Here is a 16,853-nt window from a genome sequence, read left to right as displayed (position 1 = left end):
AGAGAGACTTTGGCTTCATGCAAGGAAAACAGGAGGAGACGAGAAGTCTTTCTTTCTCTCCCCCCAAACTCCGCCACAAGTGAGTCTTTGCAGGCGCAGCCTCTTGGAGCAGGAGGCCTTGCAGGGTCCCCAAAGACTCGTTTCTGGCGGAGTTTGGGGGAGAAAAAGAAAAACTTTTGCTGCTTTCCTTGCGTGCAGCCAAAAGCAGAAGAAGAAAGAAGCGGGCAGAAGCAGCCCGGTGGCCAGTCCAGGCGAGTGGGGCTAGTGGGGCAAGTTCCTCCCCTCTGCCCTTCCCCCCCTCCCCTCACTACCCCGTGTTGTTCGCAATGCAAGCGACGCAAGCCCTGTGTTCCCATGGGCCATGTGGGTGGTGCAGCCTTGTGTTCCCGCGCAGCCTGGATTAATTGGTTTTGGGGGACATTTCTCTGTGGACCAGCACAACTTTCTCATGGACCACCAGTGGTCCCCGGCCCACCGGTTGGCAGCCACTGGACTAGATAACCTCTAGGGTTCCTTCCAACTCCGTTAATCCCTTCCCTGTTTTGATTTATTGATTATGTATATATATAACCCCCATCCTCCACTCGAGAGCCATAAGGGGGGGGGTAGCAGATGGGTCTGTGCCAGCCAGCCCCCCCACAGCCCCCCATGCTCCATTCTCCGCCCTTCTGCAGGCTCACTCCGGCGGGACGAGTTCCTGGGCAGGATCAACGAGATCGTCTACTTCCTCCCCTTCTGCCAGTCGGAGCTGATCCAGCTGGTCAACAAGGAGCTGAGTTTCTGGGCCAAGCGGGTGAGTCCTGCCAGCCCTTGCCCCCTGCTCCCACTCCAGGCAGTCCTCGACTTACAGCGGTTCACTTAGTGAACTCTTCGAAGTGACAGCAGCACGGAGAATTTAAGGGACCCCACCCCTTACGGCCGCTGCGGCCTCTCCCCAGGTCAGGGGATCAAAATTCGGGCGCTCGGGTCCACGGGCTCCCATTTACGACGACCCAGCGAAGTTAGATTCACTTAACGACAAACGGTGTTGCTAACTTCATAAACTGCGGTGGTTCCACTTAACGAAATAAAAGCTGTGGAATAATAATGGGGGGGGGGTGTCGAAACCCACTTAAGGGATGTTTCACTTAGCAGCAGAAACGTTGGGGTCGTAAGTCGAGGACTCTCCCCGTATTCGGGGAGCAGAATCGGAGCCCCCTGTTGGAAGAGCCTCTCACTGCCGTTCCTCCCTCCCCCTGCAGGCCAAAGCGAGGCATAACATCACTCTGGTCTGGGACAGGGAGGTGATGGACGTGCTGGCCGACGGCTACAACCTCCACTACGGAGCCCGGTCCATCAAGCACGAGGTGAGCCCAGGCCGGCTTGGCTTTCTCTCCAAGACCCCCACCCCCACCCTTTCCCTTTCCCCTTTGCCTTGAAGGGATTGTCCCCTTTCCCCCAAAAGGCTTCTGCGTCTGTCTCTCTTATCTATCTATCATCTGTTTATCCACCCACCCATCTATATCTATCTCTATCTTATCTATCTCTAGCAATCATCCATCCATCCACCCATCCATCTCTTATCTATTCATCAATCATCTATCTATATCTATTTCTCTTTCTATCTATAATCTGTATCTATCATCTCTATCATCTATCTATCATATATATATATATAGACGAACACTATACAGAAGCCTGATGATGGCAGATGAGATTCTGCCGAAACGTTGCTACAACTTTAAAAGCACAACTACAATGATGTGGGAAAGTACCCGAACAAAGCTGAATACCATACATATAAATACCCGTGAAAACTTAAGAAAGCATGTATGTATATGTGTGTATGTTTTCTTAAGTTTTTGCGGTACTTACATGTATGGCATTCAGCTTTGTTCGGGTATTTTCCCACGTCATTGTAGTTGTGCTTTAAAGTTGTAGCAACGCTTCGGCAGAATCTCATCTGCCATCATCAGGCTTCTGTATTGTGTTCGTTTGTGAGTAAACTTAAGAAAACAAATATATATATATATATATATATATTTGTTTTCTAAGTCGCGGATAATGTATGGTGCGGTGTTCGGATTTTCACGTTTAGTTCTTTAAAGAATTTTAAAGAACTTTAAAAGAACTACAATGACGGGAAATACCAACTGTATGGTGTTCGGCTTGGTTTTCCCGTATTGTAGTTCTTTAAAGTTGTAGCAACGTTTCAGCAGAATCTCATCTGCCATCATCAGGCTTCTGTATTGTAAATGAGATTCTTAAGATTCTGCTGAAACGTTTACAACTTTAAAAGAACTACAATGACGTGGGAAAATACCCAACCAAGCCGAACACCATACATTATATATATATAACTTATAAAACATATATATATATATATATATATATATATATATATATATATATATATATATATATATATATATATATATATATATACACACACACACACACACACACACACACACATACATACATAGATACTTCCAATTTTACGCGGGGAAAAACCCGAATAACCAAAGATCCACATACAAATATCCGCGAGAACCTCAGAAAACATACATACATACATATACATATACATATATATATACACACATACTGTCTATATCTATATCATCTTATCTATTTCTATTTCTATCATCTATCTATGAGCCACGTTTTGTTGTTGTTATAAATAACGTAAACAGCAGATGAACTTAATATTACTTCTTCCTCCTATTTTTCCCACAACAGCCCTGTAAGGTTGTTGGGCTGCAAGGGAGGGACTGGCCCAAAGTCACCCAACCGGCTTTCATGCCTGAGGCGGGACTAGAACTCCCCGGTCTCCTGGTGATTGGCCCAAAGGCAACCCGGTCAGCTCTTGCGCCCGAAGGCGGGACTAGAACTCCCTGTCCCTGGCGATTGGTCCAAGGCCGCCCAGCATCTTTCCTGCCGAGACAGACCTAGAACTCAGCGTCTCCCTGGTGTCCTAGTTTCCCCAGGTGCAGCGAGTCAAGAAGCCAAAAAAAACAGAAAACAAAACCCCCAAGCCTTCTTTCAAATCCCTTTGCAATGAAACAAGGGAGAGCTGCCCATTCCCTACCAGTCTGGGTCCCTCTCCATCCCGGTTATCAATTAGCCCCCCTGTAAATTCTGCATTGAAAACCGCAGCCGAAAGTCCCGTTTGCTCCCCTCCAAAATCGGAGCTTTGGCTGAGGCAGCCTGTGCAGGTCTTCAGACCCCTGAAGTGGCACCCTGGTTCTTCCTCCCTCTCGGCCAGGTCGAGCGCCGGGTGGTGAACCAGCTTGCGGCGGCCTACGAGCAGGACCTCCTGCCCCACGGCTGCACCCTGAGAATCACGGTGGACGACTCCGACAAGCAGCTGCTGAAGGCCAGGGCCCAGGAGGGCGGCTCCCTCCCGCCGGGGCCAGCGGAAAGGCCCCACGCTGCGGCTGGAGATCCAGGAGGACAGCAAAAGCCGGAAGCTGGACATCCAGGCCCCGCTGATGCCCGACGAGGCCTCCTACCCCTCCTAGGCGCCCGGTCCTCAGTGCCCCGGGGGCAGCCCCTGGCGGAGCGGGAGTTGGTAATAAAGCAGTTGTGAGACATGGTGATATGTCTGTGGGGGGAGGCGGCTTTCCCTGGAGGGCGGCGAGAAGGAGGGCAGCTCTCCCCACCCTGGAGGAGGGTGCGTGGGAGTTGTAGTCCGGGCTAGCCGGAGGGGGCCAGGAGGAGGGGAGGCCCAGGAAGAGGAGGAGCATCCATCCGGGATGAGGGCTCCCATCTGCTGTGCTTAATCATGTCTCAGGTAGTAGTGAGGGGGTTCCTCGTCCCATCATCCAGCAACCCAACCAAGTTGAGTGCCTAATCCCTGCCCCGGAGGGGCTCTTCTCCCTGTGAATGGGGGTGTGTGTGGTGGGGGGAATGGAGGTGCTTTCCAGCCCCCCAGGGCCATAGAGGGAGGTGTAACTTATTGTAATTGTGTTGGAATAAATGCAGCGTGCATCTCGGCTGTTTGTCGTCCTGGATCCTTGAAAAGCCACCTGGCCAGCCCTCAGGTGAAGGTTTTGGGGAACAGGGGGGGGGGGCTTTTGGTTCCCTGGACCTCTGCTTCCTTATCCTGTCCTAAGGTCCTTTTCTGGAAATGCAAGGGCGTCCTTGACTTAATGACCGCAATCGAGGCCCAAATTTCAAACAGTTTCTAAGTGTGTTTTGCCCCCCCCCCCCTTTTAATGGCCTTGATTTGTTAAGTGAATCGCCGCCGTTGTTCTCTGACCCAAACCCTTTCCAACAAATCAAACACAATCCAAAAGGAACAGAAACCTTGTAGTGCTTTTGCAAAATAATTAGCTGTGATAAGCACAAGCCTTGCAAACTGAGCGAGACTTGCCAAAAGATAATGGACAAGAAAAAATTTGCAATGCAAGAATCTTCAAGTACAAACTCAGGATACTGGAATGTCCACGAGGCTGAGTTTCAAAACGTCTTTGCCTTCTGCAAAGAAGGTTAGTTTCACAGCTGGGTTTTATTCTCTTGAAGGAGGGGCTATTGCAGCCTTACTCCCAAGTCGCCCGTGCTGTTGTAGTTGCTCTTTCCTCCGAGCAATACCTACGCGCACGCGCACTTGGCACAGGCTCCTCGGGAACCTCCTCATCGCTGCTGGCAGCCCCCACAATCTCTGAAGGCAGCAGTCCACTCCCTGACGGTCCTGGCCCCTCACCTGAGTCCTCGCTCTCCTCAGCCATCCGCACCTGCTGCCGGATAACCACAACAAGTTGCTTAAGTGAGTCACACGGTCATTAAGTGAATCCGGTTTCCTCGAAGGTCGCAAAAGGGGATCTCGTGACCACACCCAACCTTCGTAAATACGAGACAGTTGCCAATTGTCCGAATTTTGACCACAGGGACGCTGCAGTGCTTGTGAGCGTGAAAAATGATTAGAAGTCACTATTGGGGGGGGGATGGTGTTGCAATTTCAAACAGACACTAAATGAACTGTTGTAAGTCGAGGATCAACATCAAGGGAGGTACTAATGCCATTCTATAAAGCCTTAGGAAGGCCACACCTGGAGTTCTGCGTCCAGTTTTGTTCAGCAGACTATAAAAAAGATGTTGAGGCTCTAGAAAAAGTGCAGAGAAGAGCAACCAGGAGGATGAGGAGACTAAAATACATGAAGAACAGTTACAGGAACTGGACCTGGCTGGTCTAGGGAAGAGAAGGGCCAGGGGAGACAGGATAGCGGTCTTCCAATATTTGAGGGAGGGGCTGCCCCAGAGAGGAGGAGGAAAAGGGGGTCAAGCTCTTCTCCAAAGGCCCAGAAGGCCAGACAAGGAAGAATGGATGGGAACTGACCAAGGAGAGATTCAGCCTGGAAATAAGGAGAAACTTTCTGACAGGGAGAACAATCCACCCATGGAACAGAAGTTGCCTTCATGGAGGCTTTGAAGAAGAGACTGGACTGCCCCCTATCAGAAACAGTGTAGGGTCTCCTGCTTGGGCAGGGGGTTGGACTAGATGACCTACAAGGTCCCTTCCACCTCTGACTACTGGTCCTTCTTTTCTCTAGGCTGGCCATCCCCAGCTCCTGCACCCCTCCTTCCTAAGTTTGAGCCTCCAGCCCCCCTGATCTTCTCTTGCTCTCTCCCCAGGGCCTCCACCCAATTTTTCTCTCGGGGAAACATCCTTTCCCACCCACCCCCGTCTCCCAAGGCCTTTCCCACAGCCCACTGGGGTGGCCGAGCTGCTGGCTGCCCTTCGCCGGAGCCTCCAGGCATGTGCCCAGTAAGGGCATTTCTTCTTGGGAGGGGGCACCGAGGCACCCTCTTCAGCCCCCTCCCCACCCAGAACCCCACGTGTGCGTTTGATCGATGGCTCCCCACCAGCCGAGCTGCCTCGGACGGCCTGGTGTGGCGTCTGCCCATTGATTGAGCTTGCCTGGAGGTTCGGCTCCTAATCGGATTAGGGAGGCAGGATGGAGGAGGAGGAGGAGGAGGAGGAGGAGGCCTGGGCGATGAGGGGCATTCATCATCCTCCCTGCCCTGCCCGCTTGGTTCCTCCCTGCGGTCCCTTACGAGGCCGAGAGGGGCTGGAGGAGCCCCCCCAGGTACGTCAGCCTGACCAGGGGCTGGTGGCAGGGGGGGAGGGGGGCTCTTCTCCCTGTTCACAGAATGACACGGTTGGACCTTGGAGGTCAGCGGATCAATCCATCAGAATCAGAGCTGGGAGGGGCCTCGGAGGTCTTCTAGTCCAGCCCTCTGCTCAAGCAGGGTGACCACACTATACACTATAGTCTTTACCATTCTGGACAAGTGGCTGCCCAGTCCCTTCTTAAAGGCCTCCAGGGATGGAGAAGGGAAGGAAGGATAGAAGTAGAGAGGGTGGGGGGAAGGAAGGAAGGAAAGGAAGGAAGAAGAGATGGAAGGAAGGCATGAAATAGAGGAGGGAGGGAGGAAAGAGAAGGAGAAGAGATGGAAGGAAGGAAGGAAGGAGAAAAGGAGAAGGAAGGAAGAAGAGGAACAGATGAAGGAAGGAAGGATAAGAGCATAACAGAGTAACAAAGTTGGAAGGGACCTTGGAGGTCTTCTAGTCCAGCCCCCTGCTTCAGCAGGAGACCCTACACCATTCCAGACAAGTGTCCAGTCCCTTCTTAAAAGCCTCCAGGGATGGAGCACCCACAACTTCTGGTGGCAAGCAGTCCCACTTATTTCACAGATTAACAAGAGTGGGAATGGATCTTGTAGGTCATCTAGTCCAGCCCTGAAGACAAGCCGTTCCACTGGTTAATTGTCCTGGCCGTTAGGCAGTTTCTTCTCTCCTGGATGAGTTTCCATTCCTTGCTTGTCCTGACTCTTCAGGGGGCTTTGGTCCCAAAGATGAGCCTCTCTTCTTGGTGGCAGCCCCTCAAGGATTGGAAGATGCTGTCATGTCCCCCTGGCCCTTCTGGGCATCTTACAGCTCGATAACCTCCAGCATGGACCAGTTGAAAATGCGATCAGTAAAGAACGCACCCAAAGAATGATAGACTCGTAGGGTTGGAAGGGACCTTGGAGGTCTTCTAGTCCAACCCCCTCCTCGAATGGGAGACCTTACTCCACTCCGGACAAACCTCCCCTGATAGAAGACCCAGAACTTCGGAGGGGAAGCTGTACCACCCGTGATCTGTTATCATATTATCTGTTATGGTTGCAGTCGTTATCCCTGACAAGGATTCTCACGGTTGGAAATTCCTCCTGAATTCCAGGTTGCTTCTCCCCTTGGTTGGTTTCCGTCCGTTGCTTCTTGTCCTTCCCTTTCAGGGGGCTTTGGAAAATATCTTGACTAGATGTTCTAGTCCAACTCCCTGCTCAAGCTGGAGACACTTTACAGGTAGTCCTCAACTTATGGCCACAGTTCAGCCCAAAATTTACGGTGCTAAGCGAGATGCTTTGGTGAATTTTTGTTCTGACCCAAACCTGGTTCCAAGGAAACAAAGACGTAACAGAAGTAACAGCAAAACCTTTTCATGATTCTTTAGGAATTCCGTTCCTTCCCGGTTCAAAGGCTGTTTCCAACTCATTGTCTCTTGATAAGAAGGAGCCTGGCCAAGGTGGTGCAAGGCTGTCAAGAACACTGGATAAAGTTGCCAAGAAATAGTTCAAACACAAAGAGTCTCCAAACACAAACTAAGAGAGTCCGAATGTCCACAAGGCTTGAGTGCACAAACTTCTTTGCTTCCTGCAAAGAACTCCGGTCTCTCAGGCTGGCTTTTATCCCTTAAGGGAGGGGCCATTACCTTGCAGCCTTACTCCTGCGTCGCCCGTGCTGCTGCAGCTGCTCTTTCCTTCGAGCAGCCCTGCGCGCGCACACACTGAGCACAGGATCCTCAGGGGCCTCTTCCTCACTGCTGCCAGCCTCCATAATCTCTGAAGGCCGCACTCCACTCCCTGATGGTCCTGTCCCCATCCCTGCATCCCACGCAGGCCCCTCATCTGAGTCCTCGCTCTCTGAGGCCTCAGCCATCCACACCTGCTGCCGGCGAACCACAACAATTTTGTCCCATTTTTACGACCTTTCTGGCCACCGTTGTGAAGTGAATCCCTGCAGTTGTTAAGCTAGCGACACAGTTGTTAAGCGGGCCTGGCTTCCCCAATCACCTTGCTGGTCAGACGATCGCAAAAGGGGATCACGTAACCCTCCAGGACATGGCAACCGCCATAAATACGAGTCAGCTGCCAAGCATCTGGATTTGGGTCATGCAACCATGCGGGGGTGGGGGAGTAGAGTGCTGCAACGGTCGTAAGTGTGCAAAAACAGTCATAACCGGTCACTTTCAGTGTCATTTTGCTTTTTAGCGACACGTCTGATGTTATGCACTGCAGTTTTAAGTCCTCCACTTAAAACGACCGCAATTGAGCCCGGCATTTCTGTTGCTAAGCAAGGCATTTGTTAAGTGAGCTTTGCCCCATTTTACAACCTTTCTGGCCACCCACCGTTGTTAAGTGAATCAGTCCAATTAAGTGTGTCACACACGGTCATTAAGTGAATCCAGCTTCCCCCTCTGACTCTGCTTGTCAAGATGGTTGCAAAAGGGAATCATGTGACCTCTGGTACACTGTGACCGTCATAAGTACGAGTCAGTTGCTAGGAGCCACCATTTGGATCTCGTGACCGTGGGGGGCTGCTCCAAGGGTCGTAAGTGTGAAAAACTTAGGATCCGTCCCTTTTTTTGAGTGCCGTTGTTGTAACTGAACAGTCACTAAATGAACTGTCGTAATTCGAGGACTACCTGTACATGGTCGTCGGTCACCTTAACTGTCCAAGAGGTGCACAAGAGCCGCCGCCTCCAGCACCAAAGTTCAAACAAGTCTAAAAGTCAGATAACATAGCCAGAGTTGGGAGGGACCTTGGAGGTCATCTAGTCCAACCCACTGCCCCCAAGCGGGAGACCCTCCACCCTTTCTGACAGGGGGCAGTCCAGTCTCTTCTTGGAAGCCTCCAGGGATGATGAAGCTCCCACAACCTCTGAAGGCAACTTCTGTTCCAGTGAATATAGAATAACAGAATTGGAAGGGACCTTGGAGGTCATCTAGTCCAACCCCCCACCCAAACGGGAGACCCTCCACCCTTTCTGACAGAGGACAGTCCGGTCTCTTCTTGGAAGCCTCCAGAGATGATGGAGCAGCCACAACTTCTGCAGGCCACTCCTGTTCCATTGGTGCTGCCCCCGCCTCCTCTGGAGCAGGCAGGGCCTTTCCCTCGCCAGGGAGGGGTGGGCACGTGTGCAGGAGAAACCCACCCCCACCCCAGCCAGTCTGGCATCCAGGCTGTCCTTGAGCAAATTGCATTTCCATTAGAGGGAAACATCCAAGACCTGGCAAGCGTCAAGAGGCAGCATAAACATCTCTGCGGAGGAGGAGGAGGAGGAGGAGGCAGCCGGGGGCAAACCGGGCCCTGGGCTGAAAGTCATTCTCCCAGATAGATTAATCCCCACCTCCAACTTGCAAAATAACCCTGAGCTCAAATCAAGCCCACATTGCTTAGGAAGAGGCCATCCTGGCTTAATTCTTTTGGAAAGAGAAGGACCAGGGGAGACAGGAGAGCATCTTCCAGCATTTGAGGGAGGGGCTTCCCCAGAGAGGAGGAGGAAGGGGGTCAAGCTATTCTCCAAAGCCCCCGAAGGCCAGACAAGGGACAATGGATGGAGACTGATCAAGTAGAGATTCAACCTGGAAATAAGGAGAAATTTTTTGACAGGGAGAACAATCAACCTATGGAACAGAAGTTGCCCTCGGAAGTTGTGGGAGCTTCATCCCTGGAGGCTTTCAAGAAGAGACTGGACTGCCCTCGGTCAGAAATGGTGTAAATTTGCCAAACTTGGCCACTTTAAGACTTGTGGACTTCAACTCCCAGAATTCTCCAGCCAGCAGAGCAGGGAGGCAGAGGATATTGGGGGTCCCCCCTCTTTAAGGAGGTCCACCTGGTGGAACTAAGAAGAAAAGACCTTCTCCGTGGTGGCTTCCACCCTGTGGCACATCATACCTGTGGAGATAAGATCGGCCCCCACCTTGACCCTCCTGAAAGAACCCAAAGACCTGGTTGTGCAGCAGTCTGATGACCCCACGGGAAGCCCCTCAAGTGACTTATCCCAACTTTATTACCACTTTGAACGCACACTAATCGGCATGCATTAAAATGAAATTTCATTGTATGCAGCTCTCAGGGTCACCACCTCCAATGCACACTACAGAAAGATGACAGCTATAAATAAATAAATGCAGCATTATGCATATAGCCAGATATATGGCACGGAGAAACAACACAGTCTAGTTCAGATGTATACACGTAGATGGTGAGAAAAACTAATGCAAGTTTGCCAGAGGGATGGCCTAGTCCAGGGGTTGCCCACCTTTTGGACCTCAGGGACCACCAAACTCATCCTTTTAAACCCCGCGGACCAGAGACCCTGGGAAAATCCCCAAAAAAGCCTGCAGGAAAATCCCCCACCCTGTTTTCCTACCGATCGATCGTTCTTTATTTGGGATCGCAGGATACCCTCTCCAGCTCCGTTCTCAGGGGGAGAGAGAGAGAGAGAGAGAGAGAGAGAGACTTTTGGCTTCATGCAAGGAAAGCAGCAGAAGCAGCAGAAGTCTTTTTTTCTCTCCCCCAAACTCCGCCAAAAAGGAGTCTTTGCCGGCGCAGCCTCTTGGAGCAGGAGGCCTTGCAGGGTCCTCAAAGACTCACTTCTGGCGGAGTTTGGGGGAGAGAAAGAAAGACTTCTGCTGCTTTCCTTGTGTACAGTGAGAAGCAGAAGAAGGAAGAAGCGGAAAGAAGCAGCCCGGTGGCCAGGCCAGGTGCGTGTGGGGCGAATGGGGCAAGTTTCCCCCTCCGCCCCTTTCCCCCTCCCCTCGCTACTTTGTGTTACTCACCATGCAAGCTACGCAATGGGCCATATGGGTGGCACAGCCTTGTGTTCCCACAGAGCCTGGATTAATTGCTTTGGGGGGGGGGGACTTTTTTCTGCAGACCACCCAAATTTTCTCATGGACCACCAGTGGTCCCCGGCCCACTGTTGGCGACCACTGGCCGAGGGAATGAATCTGTTACAGAATCTGGTGGTCCTGCTAGAAATACTTTGAAACCCCCTCCCAGAGGGGAGCAATAGAAACCGACCATGAAGTGTGTGTGTGTGGGGGGGTCTCTAACAATGCTTCGAGCTCTAAGCACATCGGGCTTATAAGCAGCATCCTCAATGACGGGAAGTGAGCTTCCTATCATCTTCTCCGCTGTCCTCACCACTCTCTGTAGGGACTTTCTATCTGAGGCATTGCGGCCACCAAGCCAGACAGGGATGCCGTTTGTTAAAACTCTGTCCATCATGCCTCTGTAGAAAGTGGCCAGGACAGGAGGAGAAAGAGGGGCTCTCCTCACCAACGGAGGAAATGCAGGCGCTGGTTTGCACACTTCACTAAGGCCAACGTGTGGAGAGACCAGATTGTAAGTGATCTGCGCCCCCAGATACTTAATCCTGTTGACGGCTGCATCCTGGATTGACCCTCAACTGGAACTTGATTTAATCGTTGTCCCCAGCGGAAGGGGAAGGTTTATTGGGGTTCATATTGGGGGTTTTATGCTTGCACAGTCACCGAGAGTGAGTTGGGGGGGGTGTATAAGTCGTCTTAATAAACTGAACAAGAAGAGATTCAACATGGAAATAAGGAGGAATTTCCTGACAGTGAGAACCATCAACCGATGGAACAGGAGTTGCCTTCGGAAGTTGTGGGAGCTTCATCATCTCTGGAGGCTTCCAAGAAGAGAGTGGGCTGCCCTCGGTCAGAAATGGTGTAGGGTCTCCTGCTTGGGGAGGGGGGGTTGGACTAGATGACCTTCCAGGGCTGAAGTACCCACAACTTCTGAAGGCAACTTCTTGTGGAACTAAGGAGAAGTTTCCTGAAGAATCAATCAGTGGAACCACTTGCCTCCAGAAGTCGTGGATGCTCCAACGCTGGAAGTTTTGGACAACCCTTGGTCTGAAGTGGTGTAGGGTTGGGCTAGAAGACCTCCAGGGTCCCTTCCAACTCTGATTATTTGTTTACCTTGTTTACATAAAAACACCACCTTCCACCAGCAGGAAGGCAGCGGCCACAGAGACCGCCGACCCACCTGTTTGACGGCTTTTTGCGTGGCGGTGTCTACGTGGCTTCGGCAAACAGGCAGGCCGCAGCGGCAGGCTCCTTGCAGAACGTCGGCGAGGGTGACGGGCTGCCTTTTGACAGATCAAATAAATGTGCCAGCGCGCAGCCGAAGCAAGAAACAATAAAAACCAGGCCGAGGCTGGTGCAGGAGGAGAAAAACAGCAGCCTGTGACGCCAAAATTCAATTACAGGCAGCCTTCAGCCCCATGTCGGATGGTAATTCAATTAGGGCCAAGCAGGTTCCCAAAAGCAGAAGGGGCGGCTGAGCAGAGGGGTTGGCAGCCCCACGGCAGGACCGCTTCAGCTGCTGGCTGAACAAACAACGGCTACCAAGGGGGCAGGGGATGATGGGGAGGCCCCGCTGGAGCCATGGGGCTCCCGTGGTCTTCTCCCAAGATGGGAGGCCAAAGGCCACCGGAGAATGGCCAAGGGAGGCTTGACTGGAGCTACCCTTCTTGCCCTACAGTGGCAGGACCCGGTCCTGCTGTGGCTCCTGGGAGGGGCTGAAGAGCCCCCCCTTTCCAAACCCTTAAAGGTGGTGTGGCCCCCGTCATCACCTCCTAGACTTTTGGGGAGCACCAAAAGTCTTTGATACGGTGGCTTTTCGGCGATTCGTTGGGTCTTGTCTGTCCCGAATATCTGGTTGACGTTCGTCATGCTTCAGCCTTTCTAGGCCTGGGCAAGGGTCTTCCAAGCTTGGCCACTTTAAGACTGGTGGGCTTCAACTCCCAGAATTCCCCAGGCAGCATGGACACCAGGGCCGGCTGAGGAGTTCTGGGAGTTGAAGTCCACCAGTCTTAAAAGTGGCCAGATTAGGAGACTCCTAGGGCAGAGGGGTCCCCAAACTTGGCCACTTTAAGACTGGTGGTCATCGTTTTTTCAAAGATAGTAACCAGGTGACTGAAGCTTCTGCCGTGCAAAATTCTAAACTGGAGAGCCTGATGGATGACTCTGGGCTAAGGAGGTGTCCCATTGGAGGATATGGATTACGATACACCCAGGGGGTGCAGGGGGGGAAACCAGGGTCAAGGGGGACAATGAATGATGTGTCTCAGAGTCAGTTACACCCAGGCAGTGGCAGACATGTTAACTCTCAATAAATCCTTTTGGAGTTTTGGAAGTTTGGCTCGAGACTCATGATTTAATTGGGGGCAACTCCTGGAATCCTGACATTCGCACCGCCCCCCATCTGCTGAGCGACACTTCTGGCCCAGAGTGATGGGTCTCCATCCTGACCCAGCACAGGGGAAAAATCTCATCCTCTTTTCTAAGGCATCTCTAAGGCCCTTTAGTTCAGGGGTCTCCAACCTTGGCCACTTGAAGCCTGGTGGACTTCAACTCCCAGAATTCCCCAGCCAGCTTTGCTGGCTGGGGAATTCTGGGAGTTGAAGTCCACCAGGCTTCAAGTGGCCAAGGTTGGAGACCCCTGCTTAGTTCTTACGTTCTACCATATTTATTGCAATGTCTTGGATCAGAGATCTCATTCTCGCGGCCCGCGGGCCAATTGCGGCCCGCAGGACGATATCCTGTGGCCCCCACCGTGATATGAAAGTATAATATTAGTGTATAATGTAAAGTATAATATAAAGTATAATATTATGCAGCCCAGCCTCACCCAGACTCTGCCTCCAGCGGCCCCCAGGTAAATTGTGTTTGAGACCCCTGTCTTGGATGGTTGTGAGGCCGTGGGGTCCTTGGGTGGCAGGAGGAGTTTAAATTATGATTAATTTTCTTGCAACTGCCTTGAATTGTTCCTCCAAGCCCCCCGAGGGATCTCTATGGCTGGCAGTGGGTCCCCCCCCCCAAGTCTGAAGGCTTGACTGCGACACCCGTCTGGCTGTCCGTGAGCTCCGAAGAGGCCAAGGCTGTTTCCTCAGCCCTTGCCAAACTCTGCCCAGAAGAGAATACCAAGTGGGAAGGGACCTTGGAGGTCTTCTAGTCCAGCCCCCTCTACCACTTCAGACAAAGGGAGATCCAATCTCTACTTGAACACCCTCCAGGGATGGAGCACCCACAGCTCCTCGATTTAGTTTCCATCCCTTGTTTCTTGTCCTGCCTTCTGGGGTTTTGGAGAATAGTGTGTCTTTGCTGGATGGTGGCGGGTGGAAAGCCGTGGGGTGCCCCATAAAAACCGGGAATGTCTCAATGGGCCCCCCCATCCCTCCCCCCTTGTGTGATGAGGACCCCTCTGCTTTCAGGCTCCAGCCCAAAATGTGCTGAGGGGCCTCGGCCTGTCCAAATTCCCCCCCGCCTCCATCGGGTATGGAGCAGCCCAAGGCAGCCACCACAGCCAACACCACGAAACCCGCCAGGCTTCCGTGATACTATTTGGGTTTTTCAGAACACACCTGGCAGAAACCCGCCTGCCCCCACCTGCCTCTGAGCGAAGCCCCCCCCCAGCCCCTGCCTGGATGTGCAGGCCGCCCTTGACTTACGACCACAATTGTGTCCTAAATTCCCGTCGTTAAGCAGGACAGTTGGTAAGTGAGTTTCTCCCCCATTCTACGACCTTTCTGGCCACCATGATTGAGTGAACCACTTCGGTCGCTAAATTTGTAACCCCAGTTGTTAAGTGAACCCGGCTTTCACCTTGACTTGGCTTTCCAGAAGGTCGCAAAAGGGGATGATGTGAACCAGGGACACTACAACCGTCGTAAGTACGAGCCAATTGCCAAGCGTCTGAATTTTGCTCGTGTGACCCTGGGGCTGCTACGATGGTCCTAAGTGTGAAAATCGGCCATAAGTCACTTTTTTCCAGCGCCGTTGTAACTTCACACCGTCCCTAAATGAATTGTTGTGACTCAAGGACTACCTGTACTTATGCATCGATTATTATCTATTTATTAAATTTATTCATGCACACACACACACACTCCTATCCCCCAAATGAAGACCCTCCGCGCTCCAAAGCGGAACACTTTCCCACCTACACCCCCCGCGCGTCTTCTCCACGGAGCGCTCCAGCAGAGAAGGATGAGCTCACTCGTGGCAGGAGGGGGGAAAGAGGACCCAAATAAAGCGCCCCCTCCACCCCTCCCCGTCGTCCTCCACCCACCGCCGCCCCCGCCCCCCACCCGCTCGTGGCTCTTGCCTGGCCGCAAATTCAACCTGCCACTTTCTTTCGGTTTGCAGAGCAGGTGCTGCGTTTCGGGCCTCCCCCTTCGCCTCCCCCTCTTCTCTTTGTCAGATTCCCCCCTCCCGAAGTGCCCAATTCTGCTCCCCCTCCCTCTCCACCCCGGGCTTCGGGGCAAGCGGGGAAGCGCGCCTCTCTTCCTCCTCCTCCTCCTCCTCCCCTCGCGTGGCAGCCTCCTGCCTAATTAGTTTAGAGGGAAAACTTAATTCAATTAACTTTTTCACAACTCCGGCAGGCTGACAGTTGGGACTCTCTTGCACCAGGCGCCTTGATCTAATTAGCTGGTTTAGCAACCTGTCCGTCTCCCCCCCCCCTCCCTCCCCAGCCCGGTCTCCCCTCCAGCTGTGGGGAGAAGGGGGGGGGAGAGGAGGCTTCGGCGGGATGGCTTGAAGAGGGGGGTCTCGGCGTCCTGTGGAGCTCCCTCTGCTGACCAGCCAGCCCCCAAGATCCTTAGTCCAGGGACAGCCATGGGGGTGGGGTGGGGGCTCGGCCTCTGTGCAGGGGGCTAAGAAGCCCAGACCCTACCCAGAGGGGGCTGCCCTTCCCTTTGGGGACACCAAGGCCCATTCGCCCCCCCACCGTGCTTGCAAATGTAATGTAATGTAATGTACAGGCAATCCTCGACTTATGACCCTAACATTTCAGTAGCTGAGCAAGACAATGGTTGAAGGGAGTTTTGCTCCGTTTTATGACCTTCCTTTGCCACCGTTGTTAAATGAATCACTGTGCTTGTTAAGTCAGTTACACGGTCGTTAAAGCAAATCTGGATTCCCCCCCTGGACTCTGCTGGTCAGAAGGTCGCAAAAGGGGATCCTATGGCTCCCCCCCTTGGGACACTGCAGACCGTCATAACTATGAGTCAGTTGCTAAAGTGTCCAAATTTTGGTCACGTGACCTCAGGGGAGGCTGCAGTGGCCATGAATGTGAAAAATGGTTATGTTGATTTTTTTTCAGGGCTGTTGTAACTTTGGTCACTAAATGATCGGTTGTTAACTGAGGACAACCTGTAATATAATTTTAATGTGATTACCCATACACACACATGCACACATATGACTCTGGGTGGCTTTATAATAAGAGCTCTCCAAACTTGGCCACTTTAAGACTGGTGGACTTCAACTCCCAGAATTCTCCAGCCAGAAGTCCACCAATCTTAAAGTGGCCAAGTTTGGAGACCTCTGACTTAGATGGCCCTTCTGGTCTCTTCCAACTCTATCATTCATGGCTGGCTGGAGAATTCTGGGGGTTGAAGTCCACCAGTCTTAAAGTTGCCAAGGTTGGGGACCCCTGACTTAGATGGCCCTTCTGGTCTCTTTCAACTCTATCATTCATGGCTGGCTGGAGAATTCTGGGGGTTGAAGTCCACCAGTCTTAAAGTGGCCAAGGTTGGGGACCCCTGACTTAGATGGCCCTTCTGGTCTCTTCCAACTCTATCATTCATGGCTGGCTGGAGAATTCTGGGGGTTGAAGTCCACAAGTCTTAAAGTTGCCAAGGTTGGGGACCCCTGACTTAGATGACCCTTCTGGTCTCTTCCAACTCTATCATTCCTGGCTGGCTGAGGAATTCTGGGGGTTGAAGTCC

At 52.3% G+C, this 16,853-nt stretch overlaps 1 protein-coding gene across 1 annotated transcript in view; it reads left to right on the top strand.

Moving 5' to 3' along the window:
- Nucleotides 1–3,978, top strand: part of CLPB (ClpB family mitochondrial disaggregase) — an 80,970-nt gene extending 76,992 nt beyond the window's left edge. The window contains 4 exon segments of the mRNA XM_087967480.1: nucleotides 643–793; nucleotides 1,242–1,346; nucleotides 3,248–3,376; nucleotides 3,378–3,978. Of these exon segments, the coding sequence (XP_087823606.1) occupies nucleotides 643–793; nucleotides 1,242–1,346; nucleotides 3,248–3,376; nucleotides 3,378–3,503 (511 nt within the window). The 3' untranslated portion in view covers nucleotides 3,504–3,978.
- Nucleotides 3,979–16,853: the final 12,875 nt, after the last annotated feature.

Source organism: Notechis scutatus, chromosome 5, assembly GCF_049901735.1.
Source record: "Notechis scutatus isolate UNSWTSFEM ecotype Mainland chromosome 5, rNotScu1.2, whole genome shotgun sequence".
In the NCBI taxonomy this organism is placed as follows: Eukaryota; Metazoa; Chordata; class Lepidosauria; order Squamata; family Elapidae; genus Notechis; species Notechis scutatus.
The sequence above is the reverse complement of the archived record's forward strand: the minus strand, read 5'-3'. Positions and strand labels throughout refer to the sequence as shown.